Below are 15425 nucleotides of genomic sequence, written 5' to 3'. Positions count from 1 at the left end.
TGTTGCCCAGTCTAGATGCAATGGTACCATCTGGGCTTACTGCAAGCTCCACCTCCTGGATTCATGCGATTCTCCTTCCTCAGCCTCCTGAGTAGCTGGGATTACAGGTGCCTGCCACCATGCCCAGATAATTGTTTTGTGTTTTTAGTGGAGACAGTGTTTTGCCATGTTGGCGAGGCTGGTCTCAAACTCCTGACCTCAGGTGATCTGCCAGCCTTAGCCTCCCAAAAGTGCTGGGATTACAGATGTGACCACTGTGCCTGGCTGATAGCTGTATTTTTAGCAAGCTCCAAATAATTCTGATGTTTAGATAGATTCTGATCAGGATCCTTCAGTGGCACAGAAGACACCTCCAACTAGCTCCAGGTTGCTGGCAAGGCACAGGGAGCTCTCCTGGAGCCCAGCTGAGGGCAGGACATACAGCTTGGCCTGATAGGAACCGAGAGTTGTCAGGGAGATCCTCTCTTGGACCTTTCTCTCTGCCTTACTCTGCATATTTGCTACTTCATTCTTTCCACAGGCTGTCTTCTTTAAGGTTCTTAATTTTTGCTCCCCCATAACCTGCGTTCACACGAGGCTCTAGGCAGGCTCCAAGCCTCTTACCTGTCTGAGTGGCATAACTCAAATTCCCTGTGCAGAGAATCTGATTGGCTCAGCTCAGGAAGCTATGCACCAGCGGCGGCCTGTGCAGCAGAGCCACACACATTTCAGCAGGGGCTGGGGGCAGCTTAGGAGGACAGTGTGGTGGAGGGGTGCTGGTGGGGCATGGCTAGGATTCCTCCATTCCTCTGGGCTAGCAATCCCTGGAGCTCTGTGACTCTAGGTACTGACTCAGAGGTGGGCTTTCCATTTCTTAGCTCAGAAATGTCTTTTTGACCAGGTGCCTCAGAAAGTTAATTCCACCCGTCTCTGCCCTGGGTCCTGCTGGGCTAAGGATTCCAGCACCACTGAGTAGGCCTTGTCTCCTCTTCTTGCCCACAGCCTGCTGTGGATGTGCCCCGATACGTGGGCATCCAGCTCCTGGTAGAGGGCTCCACCATCAAGAAGCCCATGGTGATGTGTCATCGGCGGATGGGAGTCCGCCCAGCACTCCCCATGCTGACCCAGCGAAGCTCTGGGGAAGGCAAGGACTCGGGGACCCCTACCCACAGGTCAGCTTCTAGGAAGGATGCTGGGGCCAGGAACCTGGAGCACAGTGAGAAGCCAGACTCCACTGCCACCACTTCAGACCCCGGAAAGGGGAAGAAAGGCAAGGCAAAAAGTACCACAGCCCTGGTCTGCCCCAATCTCTGGGAATGCGATCTCCCCAGCACCAGGTTGGGGTGCATTTTCACCATGACCTTTTCTAGTGGGGACAGGCAACCCCACCCCTTGAACAGATTGCCACTGAGTCCAAAACCCCCCCAGACCCTGGGTAAGACCATTCCCCCAAAACACCCAGGTGTCCCAATGTGATTTATTCCTGCTCTGTAGGCTTCTTCCAACCACCTGGATTGGCCTTCCCAAAAAAGAGCCACCAGTAGCAAGTAAAAGCCACTGCTCACAAAGTATTCTTTAAAAATACACAGCAAAATTAGCTGGGTGTGGTGGCATGAGCCTGTGGTCCCAGCTACTTGGGGGGCTAAGGCGGGAGGATCACTTGAGCCTGGGGAGGTCCAGGTTACAGTGAGTTATGACCACACCACTGCACTCCAGTCTGGGAGACATAGCAAGATGCTGTATTCAAACAAACAAACAAAAAGCACTTTGGGAGGCTGAGGCAGGTGGATCACCTGAAGTCAGGAGTTTGAGACCAGCCTGGGCAACATGGTGAAACCCAGTCTCTACTAAATACAAAAATTAGCCAGGTGTGGTGGTAGGCACCTATAATTCCAGCTACTCCGGAGGCTGAGGCATGAGAATTGCTTGAACCTGGGAAAAGGAGGTTGCAGTGACTCAAGATTGCACCATTGCACTCCATTCTGGGGAACAAGAGCGAAACTCCATCTCAAAAAAAAAGAACCACTTGACAAAATGAGTATTGTGTCCTCCAGAGTAGTCACTCTGCAAGGCAGTTATCCTTATTTCAAAGATGCCAGGACTCAAGCCCATGTTGCTCTCTCCAGCGCCCATGCTTTCCCACTGTAGTATTCTGCCTTTGCGTCCAAGCAGAGTCACCTCTGGGGAAAAGAACTAACATGTGTCCAGCACTTAACAGTTTGCCCCGTGTTGCTACCTACCCAGCTCCTTTAGGCCTCACACCAACCTAGCAAGGTAGGTGCTATTATCCCCATTTTCCAGCCGAGGTATCAGGAAGTTGGAAGTTGCCCAAGGTTGCACAGCTCAGAAGGGGCAGAGCTGGGATGCAGACCCAGGTCTGTTGGACTCCGCCCTGTGTTCTTCTCACTGCCTCTGGAGGAGGAACTGGGAGGGCTCCATCTGCCCTGACCCCACCCCCTCCACATTCCCCTGTCCTCCACACACACCGTTTAGGGCAGCTGGGCCACCTTGGGGCCTCCCCAGCCCCTCACAGTTTCTCTTGCTCCCACAGCCCCTCACCACCTCCCCAGCCTGCACACCAAGGCCCAGCTGCCTTCTCCCCAAGTACTCCGACACCAGGTCCTCAGACGACAGCACAGCAAGCTGGTGGGCACTAAGGCCCTGTCAATCACAGGCAAGGCCTTGAGGACTCTACCCACGGCCAAGGTCTTCATTTCCCTCACACCTAACCTTGATTTCAAGGTGGCACCCAGCATCCTGAATCTAAGAAAGGTGGGCCTCGAACTATGACTCACACCCAGTGGGCAGTGCTGAGCACGGGGACAGGGCTGGAGGGCACAGGCAGAGTACAGCTCCCAGGCTGGCTGGCACCCCAAGGGAAGAGCTTGTCTCCCTCAGAAGCTTCTTCCTCAACAGACTCTTGATCATCTCCCTCCTCTCCCCTCCTTTCACATCGAGGCTCCTGCTCCCCTGTGCCTCCGAGGCCACCACCTGGAAGTACGTCATTGCCTCTGTCCTTTGAAGTTGGAACAATTCCTACCACCTATAAGAAAGTCAAGGCCAAAGGCAAATTCAAGGCCAGACTGTGACAAACCCAGAGCTGAGGACTGCCCTGTGAAGAGGCTGAGCCCCCTGAAACCTCTGTCCCTTGTTGGTACATTCCAGAGGCGTGGGAGCCTGGGGGATATGAAGCTAGGGAAGCCCCTGCTTCGATTCCCCACTGCCCTTGTCCTGGATCAAACACGAAATAAAAAGAAACAAGTGGAGTATTTGGGGCTTGGCTGCATTGCTCTTGGAGGGTCAAGAGTGGGTGGGGCAAGGCCCTGTACCCCAGGGTCCACAACAAGAGCCGGAGGCCATCAGCAGCTCTGAGATGCGAGGCCCAGAATTCCCCACCGAGGGACAGATGGGGCTTCCTATTGAGGGACTCCTCCAGCATCTCGGATCTGGGGGTGGGGAACATGAGGTTTCACTTCACAGATGAAGAAACTGAGTCTGAAAGAGGAGGCATGGCTTGCCCAAGATCACATGGCAGTGAGTAGAGGGCAGGGACACACTGCCAGAACTGCTGACCACTGGGAGCCCCGCAACTCTGGAGAATAAGCCTAGCTGGCAAAATGACACCTAGCGGGCATAGGAATGTTAATGCCATGAGATGGGAAAGAGTGGACCTTGCCTAAACCTCAGCCCTTCTGTAGAGGGAGTGGGTCTATCCCTTCCTCAGCAAGGGGTCAAGGTCACCTAAAAAGGAAATATCCACAAGCCACACCCACCTGAAGAAAAGTGTGGCACTGCCTAGTTGTGGGTTGAACTGTGGTCTCCCCAAAAGAGATGTCTACCTGGACCCTGTGAATGTGACCTTACGTAGAAAGAGTCTTTTTCTACATAATGGTGGCTCATGCCTGTTACCCCAACACTTTGAGAGGCCAAGGCAGGAGGACTGCTTAAGCCCATAAGTTTGAGACCACTCTGGGCAACATGGTGAAACCGTTTCTACAGAAAACTAGCTGGGCGTGGTGGCACGCACCTGTAGTCCTGGCTACTCAGGAAGCCGGGATGGGAGGATTATCTGAGCCCGTGAAGATAAAAACTGGTGAGCCATGATCACGCCACTGCACTCTCAACCTGGGAGACAGAGTGAAACCCTGTATCAAAAAAAAAGTCTTTGCAGATGTAAATAAATTTAAGATCTTAGATCAGATCATCCCAACGACCAGTGTGGTGCTTACAATCAATGACAAGTGTCTTTATAAGAAAGGATAAGGGCCAGTGGCTCACTCCTGCAATCTAAGCATTTTGGGAGACTGAAGTAGGTGCAACACCTGAGGTCAGGTTTTGGAGACCAGCCTGGCCAACATGGCAGAACCCTGTCTCTAGTAAAAATACAAATATTAACTGGGCGTGGTGACATGTGCCTGCAATTCCAGCTACTCGGGAGGCTGAGGCAGGAGAACTGCTTGAACCCGGAGGTGGAGGTTGCAATGAGCTGAGATCTCGACACTTCTTCACAGCAGCATGGGTGACAGAATGAGACTCCACCTCAAAAAAAAAAAATTAGCTGGGTGTTGTGGCACATGCCTGGAATCCTAGCAGAACTGCTTGAACCCAGGAGGCAGAGGTTGCAGTGACTGGAGCTACACTCCAGCCTGGGCAATAGAGTCTCTGACACACACTCACTGTCACACACACACACACACACACACACACACACACACACACACGACGCTGAGGTGGGAGAACTGCTTGAGGCCAGGAGTTGGAGGTCAGGGCAACAGAGACTGACACACACACACACACACACACACACGAATAAGGAGGCTTGAGAGTTGCTTGAGACCAAGAGTTGGAGACTAGTCTGCCTGGGCAACATACCGAGACCCTGCTTTAAAAAATAAAAGAGTAAGAAGGCTGGGCACAGTGGCTCATGCCTGTAATCCCAGCATGTTGGTGGGGGGTAGGGGGGAGTGGCAAGGCAGGTGGATTGCTTGAGGCCAGGAGTTCAAGACCAGCCTAGTCAACATAGCAAGACCCCATCTCAAACTTTTTTTTTTTTTAAAACAGGGTTTCAGTCTGTCACCCAGGCTGGTGTGCAGTGGCAAGATCTTGGCTCATTCAACATCTGCCTCCTAAGCTCAGATGATCCTCCCACCTCAGCCTCCCAAGCAGCTGGGACTACAGGCATGTGTCACCATACCTGGCTAATTTTTGTGCATATTTTGTAGAGACAGGGTTTTGCCATTTTACCCAGGCTAATCTTGGAATCCTGGGTTCAAGTGACCTGCCCACCTCAGCTTCCCAAAGCGCTGGTATTACATGGGGGCATGAGCCACTGAGCCTGGCCCCCATCTCTACACATTTTTTTTTTTTTGAGATGGAGTTTCGCTCTTGTCTCTTGTTACCCAGGCTGGAGTGCAATGGCGTGACCTTGGCTCACCGCAACCTCCACCTCCTGGGTTCAAGCAATTCTCCTGCCTCAGCCTCCCTAGTAGCTGGGACTACAGGTGTGCACCACCATGCCCAGCTAATTTTTGTATTTTTAGTAGAGACAGGGTTTCACCATGTTGACCAGGATGGTCTCGAACTCCCAACCTCAGGTGATCCGCCTACCTCGGCCTCCCAAAGTGCTGGGATTACAGGCATGAGCCACCACGCCCGGCCCATTTTTTTTTTTTTTTTTTTTTTTTGAGATGGAGTTTTGACTCTTGTCGTCCAGCCTGGAGTGCAATGGTGCAATCTTGGCTCACCACAACCTCCACTTTCCAGGTTCAAATGATTCTCCTGCCTCAGCCTCTTGAGTAGCTGGGATTACAGGCATGGGCCACCACGCATGGCTAAGTTTTGTATTTTTAGTAGAGATGGGGTTTCTCCAGGTTAGTCAGGCTGGTCTCGAACTCCCAACCTCAGGTGATCCGCCTGCCTCGGCCTCCCAAAGTGCTGGGATTACAGGCGTCAGCCACCACGCCTAGCCTTTTTTTTTTGAGATGGAGTCTTGCTCTGTTGCCCAGGCTGGAGTGCAATGGCATGATCTTGGCTCACTGCAACCTCCACCTCCTGCGTTCAGGCAATTCTCCTGCCTCAACCTCCTGAGTAGATGGGAATACAGGTGTGTGCCACCATGGCTAATTTTTGTACTTTTAGTAGAGAAGGGGTTTCATCATGTTGGCCAGGCTACTCTCAAACTCCTGACCTTGAGATCCACCTCCTCGTTCTCCCAAAATGCTGGGATTACAGGTGTGAGTCACCATGCCCGACCTACAATTTTTAGAAGGATCAGCTGGGTGTGGTGTGTGCTTGTAGTCCCAGCTACTCAGGTAAGGCAGGAGGACCGCTTGAGCCCAGGAGTTCAAGGCTGTAGTGAGCTATGCTCGCACCACTACACTACAGCCTGGGCAACAGAGTGAGACCCTGTCTCAAAAAAGAAGGTCAGAAGAGCAGACAGACATGAGGAGAAAGCCATGTGAAGATGGAAGCAGGTAGGGCACAGTGGTTTAGGTCTCTAATCCCAGTACTTTGGGAGGCAAAGGTGGGCGGATCTCTTGGGGACAGGAGTTCAAGACCAGCCTGGCCAACATGGTGAAACCCTGTCTCTACTAAAAATACAAAAATTAGCCGGGGCTGGTGGTGTACACCTGTAATCCCAGCTACTCGGGAAGCTGAGGCAGGAGAATCGCTTGAACCTGGGAGGTGGAGGTTGCAGTGAGCCGAGATTTGTTACCACTGCACTTCAGCCTGGGCAACAAGAGCAAGACTCTTGTCTCAAAAAGTAAAATTTAAAAAAGAAAGAAAAATGGAAGCAGAGGTTGGTGTGATGCAGCCACAAGCCAAGGGATACCTGGAGCCATTCTCCATGTTGCCCAAGCTGGTCTCAAACTCCTGGGCTCAAGTGATCTGCCTTCCTTGGCCTTCCAAAGTGCTGGTGTGAGCCACTGCCCCTGGGCAAGATTGTAAGTTTTAGATGTATTTTACCACACACACACACACACACACACACGCACACCCCTAACATCTCCAGCCACGATCAGGATGGAAACCACCAAATAAAAAGACTACGTAGTCAACTCAGCAGAAAGCAAGGTCCATAATAAACATTTACTTTCTTAGCAAATCCTCAAAACCATAACATGAACTTTTATTATCACAAGTCCAAAGAGATAAGTTACTTGCCCAATGCCACACAGCAAGCAAGTGGCCTGTCCAGGATGTGATCTTGGGTTGGTCTGACTGCAGAGCCCAGGATTAAACCTGACTGCATGTTGAGCACTGACCTCATTCTCCCTGGGCCTGGCCGGAGCTCCCACTCTCGCTACCTAGTGTGTGTGTGTGTGAGGGGTCAGGAACAAAGGGAGGACTATTGAAAGCGGAGCCCAAGGCACTGTAGGGTCCTAGAGAAATAAGGGGGCAGGGGTGCCAGGAGCTCAATGGGGGTGTCCCTGGCCCTGGTGCCTGGGAGGAGGAGCCGATGTAGGTGGAGGTGCAAGGGCAGCTGGGCAGCCTGGGAGGGGGTCAGGTGGAGGCGTCTGAGGAGGGCTTCATCCAGGACCTGGAATGGGAGAGGCATGCTGTGTTCAGCCCCACATGTTCCAAGCAGCTGAGTACCCAGCTCTAAGGGAAATGGGACTAAGGCGAGCGCTTCCTCCATTCCTCCCTGCTCTGCAGCTGTTAATCATTTCCTCTTTGCACATTCACACAGGCACTCACACTGCAGCAGAGACTGGCTAAGGGGTCACCCAATCAGTTTCTTCCTAGGCACAGCTCAACTGTGTTTCCCAGCCCTCTCGCAGGTTGGTGAGACGTGAGTGACCTCTAGACAATGGAACGTACATGGCAGTATGTATGCCATGAATCTGGAAACCAGCATTCTCAGCAAACTGACACAGAACAGAAAACCAAACACCGCATGTTCTCACTCATAAGTGGGTGTTGAACAATGAGAACACATGGACACGGGAACATCACACACTAGGGTCTGTTGGAGGGTGGGGGGCTAGGGGAGCGACAGCAGGGGGCGGAGAAATTGGGGAGCAATAACATTAGGAGACATACCTAATGTAGGTGACGGGGGGATGGAGGCAGCAAACCACCATGGCATGTGTATACCTATGTAACAATCCTGCAAGATCTGCACATGTACCCCAGAATTTAAAGTATGAAAAACAAATCAGCTACTTCAACTCCCTTATTGAACAGATGGACAGAATGAAGCCCAAGAGAGCACGTGTTACTTGCTCAAGGCCACACAGCAAGATGTGGGTACAGAGAGAGCCTTGGGAGCCAAATGGGCTGCCTCTCAATAGTCGCAAGCTACACAGCTAAGGTCTGGAGATGCTGCCCATGCTCACCTCTCCCTCTATCTCCCAGAAAGCAGCAGGCAGGTGGGCTGGAGTACCTGTGTTTTGCGCTGGGTGCTCTCCGATGGCAGCAGAAGTCGCTGGCCCAGGACAGTGCCCACACGGGCAGAGTATGTGTGGTCCCCAAGCACAGGGCAGAGCTGTAGTACCATGTGCACCTGCAGCTGACTGGAGAACACTGAGCAAGAGGAGAGCCAGGAGAGACGGTGGGCAGCTGCTCCTTCTGTCCGACCAGTATCACCCCTCCCCCTGTCCTTTGGAAATACCACCCCCTTTCTCAGACCATATGGTTTCAGTGAGGTTGGTACTATGGCTCCTGCATCCCGAAAGGGACACCCAACAGGTCAGGACGATCACAGCTGTCAATCTGCCTGGCTGTGGGATCCACTCATGATGAGATGCAACCCTAACTGTTGAAGCCACTGGGCATAAGCCCTGCTCTTTGCTGCTGAGGTGCTAGCCTGGAGCTGCTGCCTCCAGCTGGGCCTAGGCACATACACCTCTGGGGGCCATTAAATGCTCCCCAGGCTGCTGTTGATATCACCACTATCTCCCCAGCCCCTTGCCTCCCTGAGCCTAATGCACCTTTTTTTTTTTTTTTTTGAGATGGAGTTTCACTCTGTTTCCCAGGCCAGGGTATAATGGAAGAATCTTGGCTCACTGCAACCTCCATTTCCTGGGTTCAAGCGATTCTCCGACCTCAGCCTCCCAAGTAGCTAGGACTACAGGTACATACTACCACCCCCAGATAATTTTTGTATTTTTAATAGAGACGGGGTTTCACTATGTTAGCCAGGCTGGTCTTGAACTCCTGACCTCAAGTGATCTGTCTGCCTCAGCCTAACAAATGCTGGCATTACAGCCACTGCACCTGGTTCCAGTGCAGTGGTGTGGTCTCAGCTCACTGCAACATCTACTGCCTGGGTTCAATCGATTCTCCTGCTTCAGCCTCCTGAGGAGCTGGGATTATAGGGGCCTGCCACCACGCCTGGCTAGTTTTTGTAGTTTTTAGTAGAGATGGGGTTTCACTATCTTGACGAGGCTGGTCTTGAACTCCTGACCTTGTGATCCACCAGCTTCAGCCTCCCAAATCAAGTGCAGTTTTAAAGGCTGGCTGGTGTGCCAGACCTACCTGTCAGTGGCTGCAGCTGGACCAGAGCACAGCCAGAGCCTGTAGCCAACACACGAAAGTGGCTGAGAGTCTTCTTGACACCTTCCAGGATGTCCTTTCGGGATGGGGCCTTCACTGGAACTGACTGTGGTGCCAGCCAAGAGGGAACAAGCATTACAGAGGCCTGGCAGCTATACCCAGACCCTCCCTGCTCCCAACAGACTCTGGGCAGGGCCACAGTATAGGCAGTGGTCACTGCCTGTTTTAGGGGACAGGAGAGCCAGCCATCCCAAATCCATACCCCTGATTCCTCTCCATAGGGGTACTATATCTAGAAGCATCCCTCCTCTTCCCTGCCCAGACCTGGACTCACAAGCTTGACCCCATCAATGTGTTCCAGTTTCAGGGCGGTCTGGATCTTCCCCTCAGAAGTAGCTGGGATCCCATTAGTGACAGCACTGAAAAAGGGGTAGGAGGAGATCACATCATGGCTTGCTGGGACCTCCCCACCACCCTAGGAATCTCCCAGCACTGCTCACCAGTAGGTGGCTGTGGGCCTCTGGGCTCTCCGTGCATGAATGAAGAACTTCTGGAGGCGACTAGTCGTCTGGGGACAGCTGGAGAGGAGTACAAGCCCAGAGCTCTCCCTGGAGTAAGGAGACAAATTACACAAGTTAAAGTCCGTTAGACTCACCCACTAAAAAGGAGGCTCTTAGTAAGCAACACTGACCAGCTTCAGGCCAAACACTAACACCAGGACTATCACCTAGACCACCTCCTGAGAAACAAGTAAGGTTTCCCCTTGTTTGATTTGATAACAAAACTATGTAGCTTAATGTGGTTCTCATTTTGCCCCAACCCCCAGGGAGCTCAGAACCAAATATCATAACGAGTGTCCACCATGTGCCAGAACTCTTCCAGAAATTCTACATATATTAGCTCTTAAGTTCCCCACAAAAAAGCTCATGAGTTTGTGGAATTACAGAAATATTTCATCTCAAGTACCATCAGGGTATCATGGATCCACTAGCAATGCCTGCCACAAGTACAGTCACGGAGAAGTGACTGCACATTGAGCATGGGTACTATTTTCTTGATTTTACAATTAAGAGAACTAAGGCTCAGGGAGGGTGTTTTTTTGTTTTTTGAGACAGGGTCTCACTCCAGTTGCTCAGCCTGGAGTACAGTGGTGGGATCTCAGCTCAGTGCAGCCATCATCTTCTAAGCTCAGGTGATTCTCCCACCTCAGCCGCCTGAGTAGCTGGGACTACAGGCATGTGCCACTATGCCCAGCTAGTTTTTTGTTTTTTTAGTAGTTTTTGCATATTGCCCAGGCTAGTCTTGAACTCCTGAACTCAGGCAATCCTCCTACCTCGGCCTCCCAAAGTCTCAATGATTACAGGTGTGAACCACCATGCCTGGCCTCAGAGAAGGTTTTGTTGTTGCTCTTGTTTTTCCAGAGATGGGGTCTATTTTGCCCAGCTGGTCTTGAACTCCTGGGCTCAACTGATCCTTCTGCCTTGGCCTCCTAAAGTGCTGGGATTACAGGCATAAGTCACTGTGCCCAGCTTCAGGGAGGTGTCATACTTGGCCTGGTATCACACCGTTTGCACTTGAGGATTTGAACCCAGAGCCATCAGCTTCCTCCTCTTCACAGCACTTGTATCCACCTCTATGATCTCAAACCTTCCCAAGGAAAATGTCTCAGCTTATCCCCAAGCAGCTGTTTCCCCAACAGACGGATGCCTGTACTCCCAGCTTCCTGTCACCCCCACCACTTACTTCCCAGATGCCTGGACAACCTGGAGCTCCTGCTCCCCAAGTCCCAGGGACTGGCTCAGCTCTGGTAGCACTGAGAGCAATGTCAGCTCTCCTGGTTTTCCTGGGAAAGAAGAAAGAAAAAATAAAGGAGGCCAAACCTTCACTTTTCCCACCCTCAGAAACGAGAAACCCCCTTCCACTGCATTCCCTTCCCACATCCCCTGCCCATACCTGTCACTGGAAGACCCTGTGGCTTGTTCAGTGTCACTAGAGGTCCTGAAACATACACACATGAACATCAGCAAAAGCAATGGCAACGCTTTATGCAGCATTCAGAGTTTCCAGAGCACTTTCTCATGCATCTTCGCACTTGGCCCTATGATGACTCTCAGACGTGTTATCAACCCCACTCAAACTGAATTGCATTCTGTTCCTCTGCCACCTCAGAGCCTTGGCACTTGCTGCTTCCTCTGTCCCCAAATTTCCCAGGTCTGGCTCCCTGTCATCCTGGCTCAAAAGTCACATCATGGAGAAGTCCAAATCTCCAATCTAATGTCTGCCCTCCTCCTACTGTTCCTCATAATCATAAAACCCTGTTTTAGTTTATGAAAAACACTGATAACTAGTAACTTGTTCATTTATTTTCTAACTCCATTTCTCCCCTGAGAGCAGGAACCACATCTATCCTTTTCAGCACTGTATAGCCTGCCTAGAACAGTGCCTGGAACATAGCATATTGGGGAGAAAAGAAATAAATCACTGAACGGAGACTGAGGGTCAGAGAAATTGTCATTTTCCTAAAGCCACACAGCAAGCTAATCACAGAGCCTAGATACGTCTGACTCCAAAGCCTGTGTTTTGTGTATCAATAAACAATTTTTTTTTTAGACGGAGTTTTGCTCTTGTTGCCCAAGCTGGAGTGCAGTGGCATGATCTCGGCTCACTGCAACCTCTGCCATTCAGGTTCAAGTGATTCTTCTGACTCAGCCTCCCAAGTAGCTGCTAGTATAAGCAGACACCCAGCTAATTTTTTGTATTTTTAGCAGAGACAGGGCTTCACCATGTTGACCAGGCTGGTCTTGAACTCGTGACCTCAGGTGATCCACCCGCGTCGGCCTCCCAAAGTGCTGGGATTACAGGCATGAGCCACCGTGGCCAATAAATAATCTAGTATACCAACTCCCATTACTGAGCGCCTGCTAGGTGCAAGGCTCCCTAGTAATTTGCATCCTCTCCCTGCTCTTTTTTTTTTTTTTTTTTTTTTTGAGACGGAGTTTCGCTCTTGTTACCCAGGCTGGAGTGCAATGGCGCGATCTCGGCTCACCGCAACCTCCGCCTCCTGGGTTCAGGCAATTCTCCTGCCTCAGCCTCCTGAGTAGCTGGGATTACAGGCACGCGCCACCGTGCCCAGCTAATTTTTTGTGTTTTTAGTAGAGACGGGGTTTCACCATGTTGACCAGGATGGTCTCGATCTCTCGACCTCGTGATCCACCCGCCTCGGCCTCCCAAAGTGCTGGGATTACAAGCTTGAGTCACCGCGCCCGGCTCTTAACCGCACTTCGTCATGGCAATTGGGTTAGGAGCGGGGAGAGGGTGCAAATTAGGTGGCTCGTCCCAGCTCATGCTGCTAGCGGGAGGCAGAAGCAGGGCTGATCCTGTGGCTTCCTTGGAGAGCTCGACCGCACCCATGGGAGTCCCTCTCACCCCTCACCTTTCCGGTCCACCACGGCTGCCCGCAGCGCATCAACCAACTCCTCCCGACTGAGGTTCTTTGGCAGCAGCCCCGGGAAGGGCTGGTCCCCGAGGGGCCCCGACCGTTGGCGGGGGCCTCTGGGTTGGTTCTGATTTCTGGAAAAGGCGGGAGAAGCAACGGGAATCTTTCGGTCCCGAGGTACCGCCCATTCCTATGTCCGCACGCCTCTTCCCAAATCCTGCGGCCTCTGACAAATGCCTCAGATGTCTGGGCTGACCTTCTCGAAAATTCAGGTACGACCGGTCCCACTCTATGGCCGAGGGCACTGAGGCTGAGAGAGGCCAAGGGGGCTGTTTTCGGGTAACATCTAACTTATCCAGATACAGCACATGCCCTCCCGCTTCGTCCCGCAAGAGGGAGGGGATCTTAATCACCGGGCTTCGGTGCCAAAGCCTGCGTCCTCCAGCGCTGCGCGGACAGTGAGGCGCTGCCGCCAGACCCAGCCCGAAACACGCCGGCCTTCCATCTCCCGAGCAAGGACAGCACGCATGTGCGTCCGGAGACGCAGCCCCACGCTCCCACCAGCGCGCTGATTGGTCAGCTTGAGTGTCAAACGGAATGGTGACCAGGCGGGACTCAGAGCGAGAGTAGGCGGGGTTTTGCCTCCGCCCAGGGAGGAAATGCAGAAATCAGTCCCTGTGCTTTCGGGGAGATCGCGGGAGCCCATCAATTAGATCTGTTCAGAAAACCTGTCTTCGTACAAAACCTGAAGCTGCCTTTGCAAAAGTAATAATAGAAAATTATGGGCCGGGCGCGGTGGCTCAAGCCTGTAATCCCAGCACTTTGGGAGGCCGAGGCGGGTGGATCACGAGGTCAAGAGATCGAGACCATCCTGGTCAACATGGTGAAACCCCGTCTCTACTAAAAATAAAAAAAAAAAATTAGCTGGGCATGGTGGCGCGTGCCTGTAATCCCAGCTACTCAGGAGGCTGAGGCAGGAGAATTGCCTGAACCCAGGAGGCGGAGGTTGCGGTGAGCCAAGATCGCGCCATTGCACTCCGGCCTGGGTAACAAGAGCGAAACTCTGTCTCAAAAAAAAAAAAAAAGAAAAGAAAAGAAAATTATGATAACGAAAGAAATCTGATCTAACCAACCCGCAGCTTGTCTTTAACCTCCAAACCGTCCTTGGTCACTCCTGGGCTTGGTTCAAGCCAACTTTGGGAGAAATGGTAGTTCGTAGTCTAAATGATAATAGCCCTTCCCCCAAAACTAAACCGGCTTTATAGAGTTAATGAAAGGCCACCAGATTAGGAGGAGGAGAGGGGCCTGAATTCTGCTAAGGGGTACATGTAACTGATTACCAGAGGTTATTCCTGAGGCCACAGTGTTTGCAGCTTCCCCAGTTCACGATTGCCAACCTAAGATTGGCCTTTGGAGATGTCTTTTCAGGCTTTTGCATTTCTGATGGCCAGATCACCCCACCTGGACCCTCAACTCTTGAGTGTACTAGTCCTGTGGCCCCCACCCAGAAGCAGACTCAGTGCGCGAGGACCATTTCCCACACCCCTGTGGCTGCATCCCGACCAGTCAGCAGCACCCACTTCCCTAGCCCCTGCCCGCCACACTATCCTTGAGAAACCCTAGCCTGGGAATTTTCGAGGAAACCGATTTGAGTAATAACTCCGTCTCCCAGTGGCACAGTGGCATGGCTAGGCTCGTGTCAATTAAATTGTTTATTTACCGCAATGCCATGGTCTTGGTGTGTTGGTTTTGTGCAGTGGGCAGGAAGAACCCATTGGGTGATTATAAATTAGGCTATGGAGCTGCTTACGTGAATTCACTTTCACTTCAGGTGAAAGTCCTAAGAGCTGCATTCAGCTAGAATCCCAGGAGAGCTGATGCTTTAGTTTTAATCTGAAGGCCAGCAGGCTCCCAACCCCCCAGAAGTGCTGATGTTTCAGCTCGAGTCTGAAGGCAGGGGACACTGACATCCCCACTCGATGACTGGGAGGCCCAGAGTGGGAATTCTGTCTTGCTCATGCTTTGCTTCTGTTCAGGCCATCACCTGATTGGATGAGGCCCACCCACCTTAGGGAGCATCTGCTTTACCCAGGCCACAGATTCAAATGCTAATCTTATCCAAAAACACCCTCAGAGAAATGGCCAGATTAATGTTTGACCAAATATCTGATCACTCTGTGGCTCAGTGAAGTTGATACATAGTTAATCATCACACTCCACCAGCACACTTTTATTTTTAATAAAAAAAACAGTTCTCGGATGTCTCAGTGCTCTCCAGAAATGAGCTGTTCCTGCCTGCTTTCACCTCTTCTCTCTCCTCCCGCACTCCCTGTCTCTCTGCCTGGGTTGGTTTGTTGAACCAATGTGTCTGTGAAAAATTCCTTCCATGTAGATGTAATTCTCATTTCCCCAGATCCTAGAAACAGAAACATTCTGTATTTGCACATGACTGGCCAGCTCTTTCATTCCCAGCCTGGCAAAGAGCCAGCCTGAATCTCCAGGGACACCTATA

General features: G+C 51.8%; 2 protein-coding genes across 18 annotated transcripts in view; one reads left to right on the top strand and one right to left on the bottom strand.

The window, feature by feature from the left end:
• The window catches only part of TTLL3 (tubulin tyrosine ligase like 3), a 29201-nt gene extending 23773 nt beyond the window's left edge, over window positions 1-5428 (top strand). For 7 of the 13 annotated variants that reach the window (XM_039478801.2, XM_074404809.1, XM_010337813.3 and 4 more), the window contains 3 exons: window positions 982-1249; window positions 2531-2751; window positions 2938-5428. In XM_039478801.2, coding sequence (XP_039334735.1) covers window positions 982-1249; window positions 2531-2751; window positions 2938-3351 — 903 coding nt within the window. In that variant the 3' untranslated portion in view covers window positions 3352-5428. Of the gene's footprint in view, window positions 1-981; window positions 1250-2530; window positions 2761-2937 lie in introns of those variants that run through there. The other 6 variants (XM_039478802.2, XM_039478803.2, XM_010337816.3 and 3 more) reach the window with 2 other exon arrangements.
• Window positions 4021-13458, bottom strand: RPUSD3 (RNA pseudouridine synthase D3). Of its 5 annotated transcripts, none has more exons than XM_074404818.1 (9): window positions 13327-13458; window positions 12911-13047; window positions 11431-11475; window positions 11221-11320; window positions 9978-10085; window positions 9802-9896; window positions 9460-9583; window positions 8319-8505; window positions 7039-7519 (listed from the first exon to the last, which is right to left on the bottom strand). In XM_074404818.1, exons 1-9 carry the CDS (start codon window positions 13440-13442, stop codon window positions 7328-7330), a joined length of 1104 nt encoding a protein of 367 aa, XP_074260919.1. In that variant the 5' UTR covers window positions 13443-13458; the 3' UTR covers window positions 7039-7327. The 5 variants fall into 5 exon arrangements, with proteins under 5 accessions (XP_039334740.1, XP_074260919.1, XP_003927138.2 ...); XM_003927089.3 differs by having other exon boundaries at window positions 8366-8505; window positions 9812-9896; window positions 13327-13457; XM_010337817.2 differs by having other exon boundaries at window positions 7426-7519; window positions 8366-8505; window positions 13327-13457.
• Window positions 13459-15425: the final 1967 nt, after the last annotated feature.

The sequence above is a fragment of the Saimiri boliviensis genome, chromosome 8, assembly GCF_048565385.1.
Source record: "Saimiri boliviensis isolate mSaiBol1 chromosome 8, mSaiBol1.pri, whole genome shotgun sequence".
Lineage (NCBI taxonomy): Eukaryota > Metazoa > Chordata > Mammalia > Primates > Cebidae > Saimiri > Saimiri boliviensis.
This window is presented reverse-complemented; position numbering and strand designations above follow the sequence as displayed.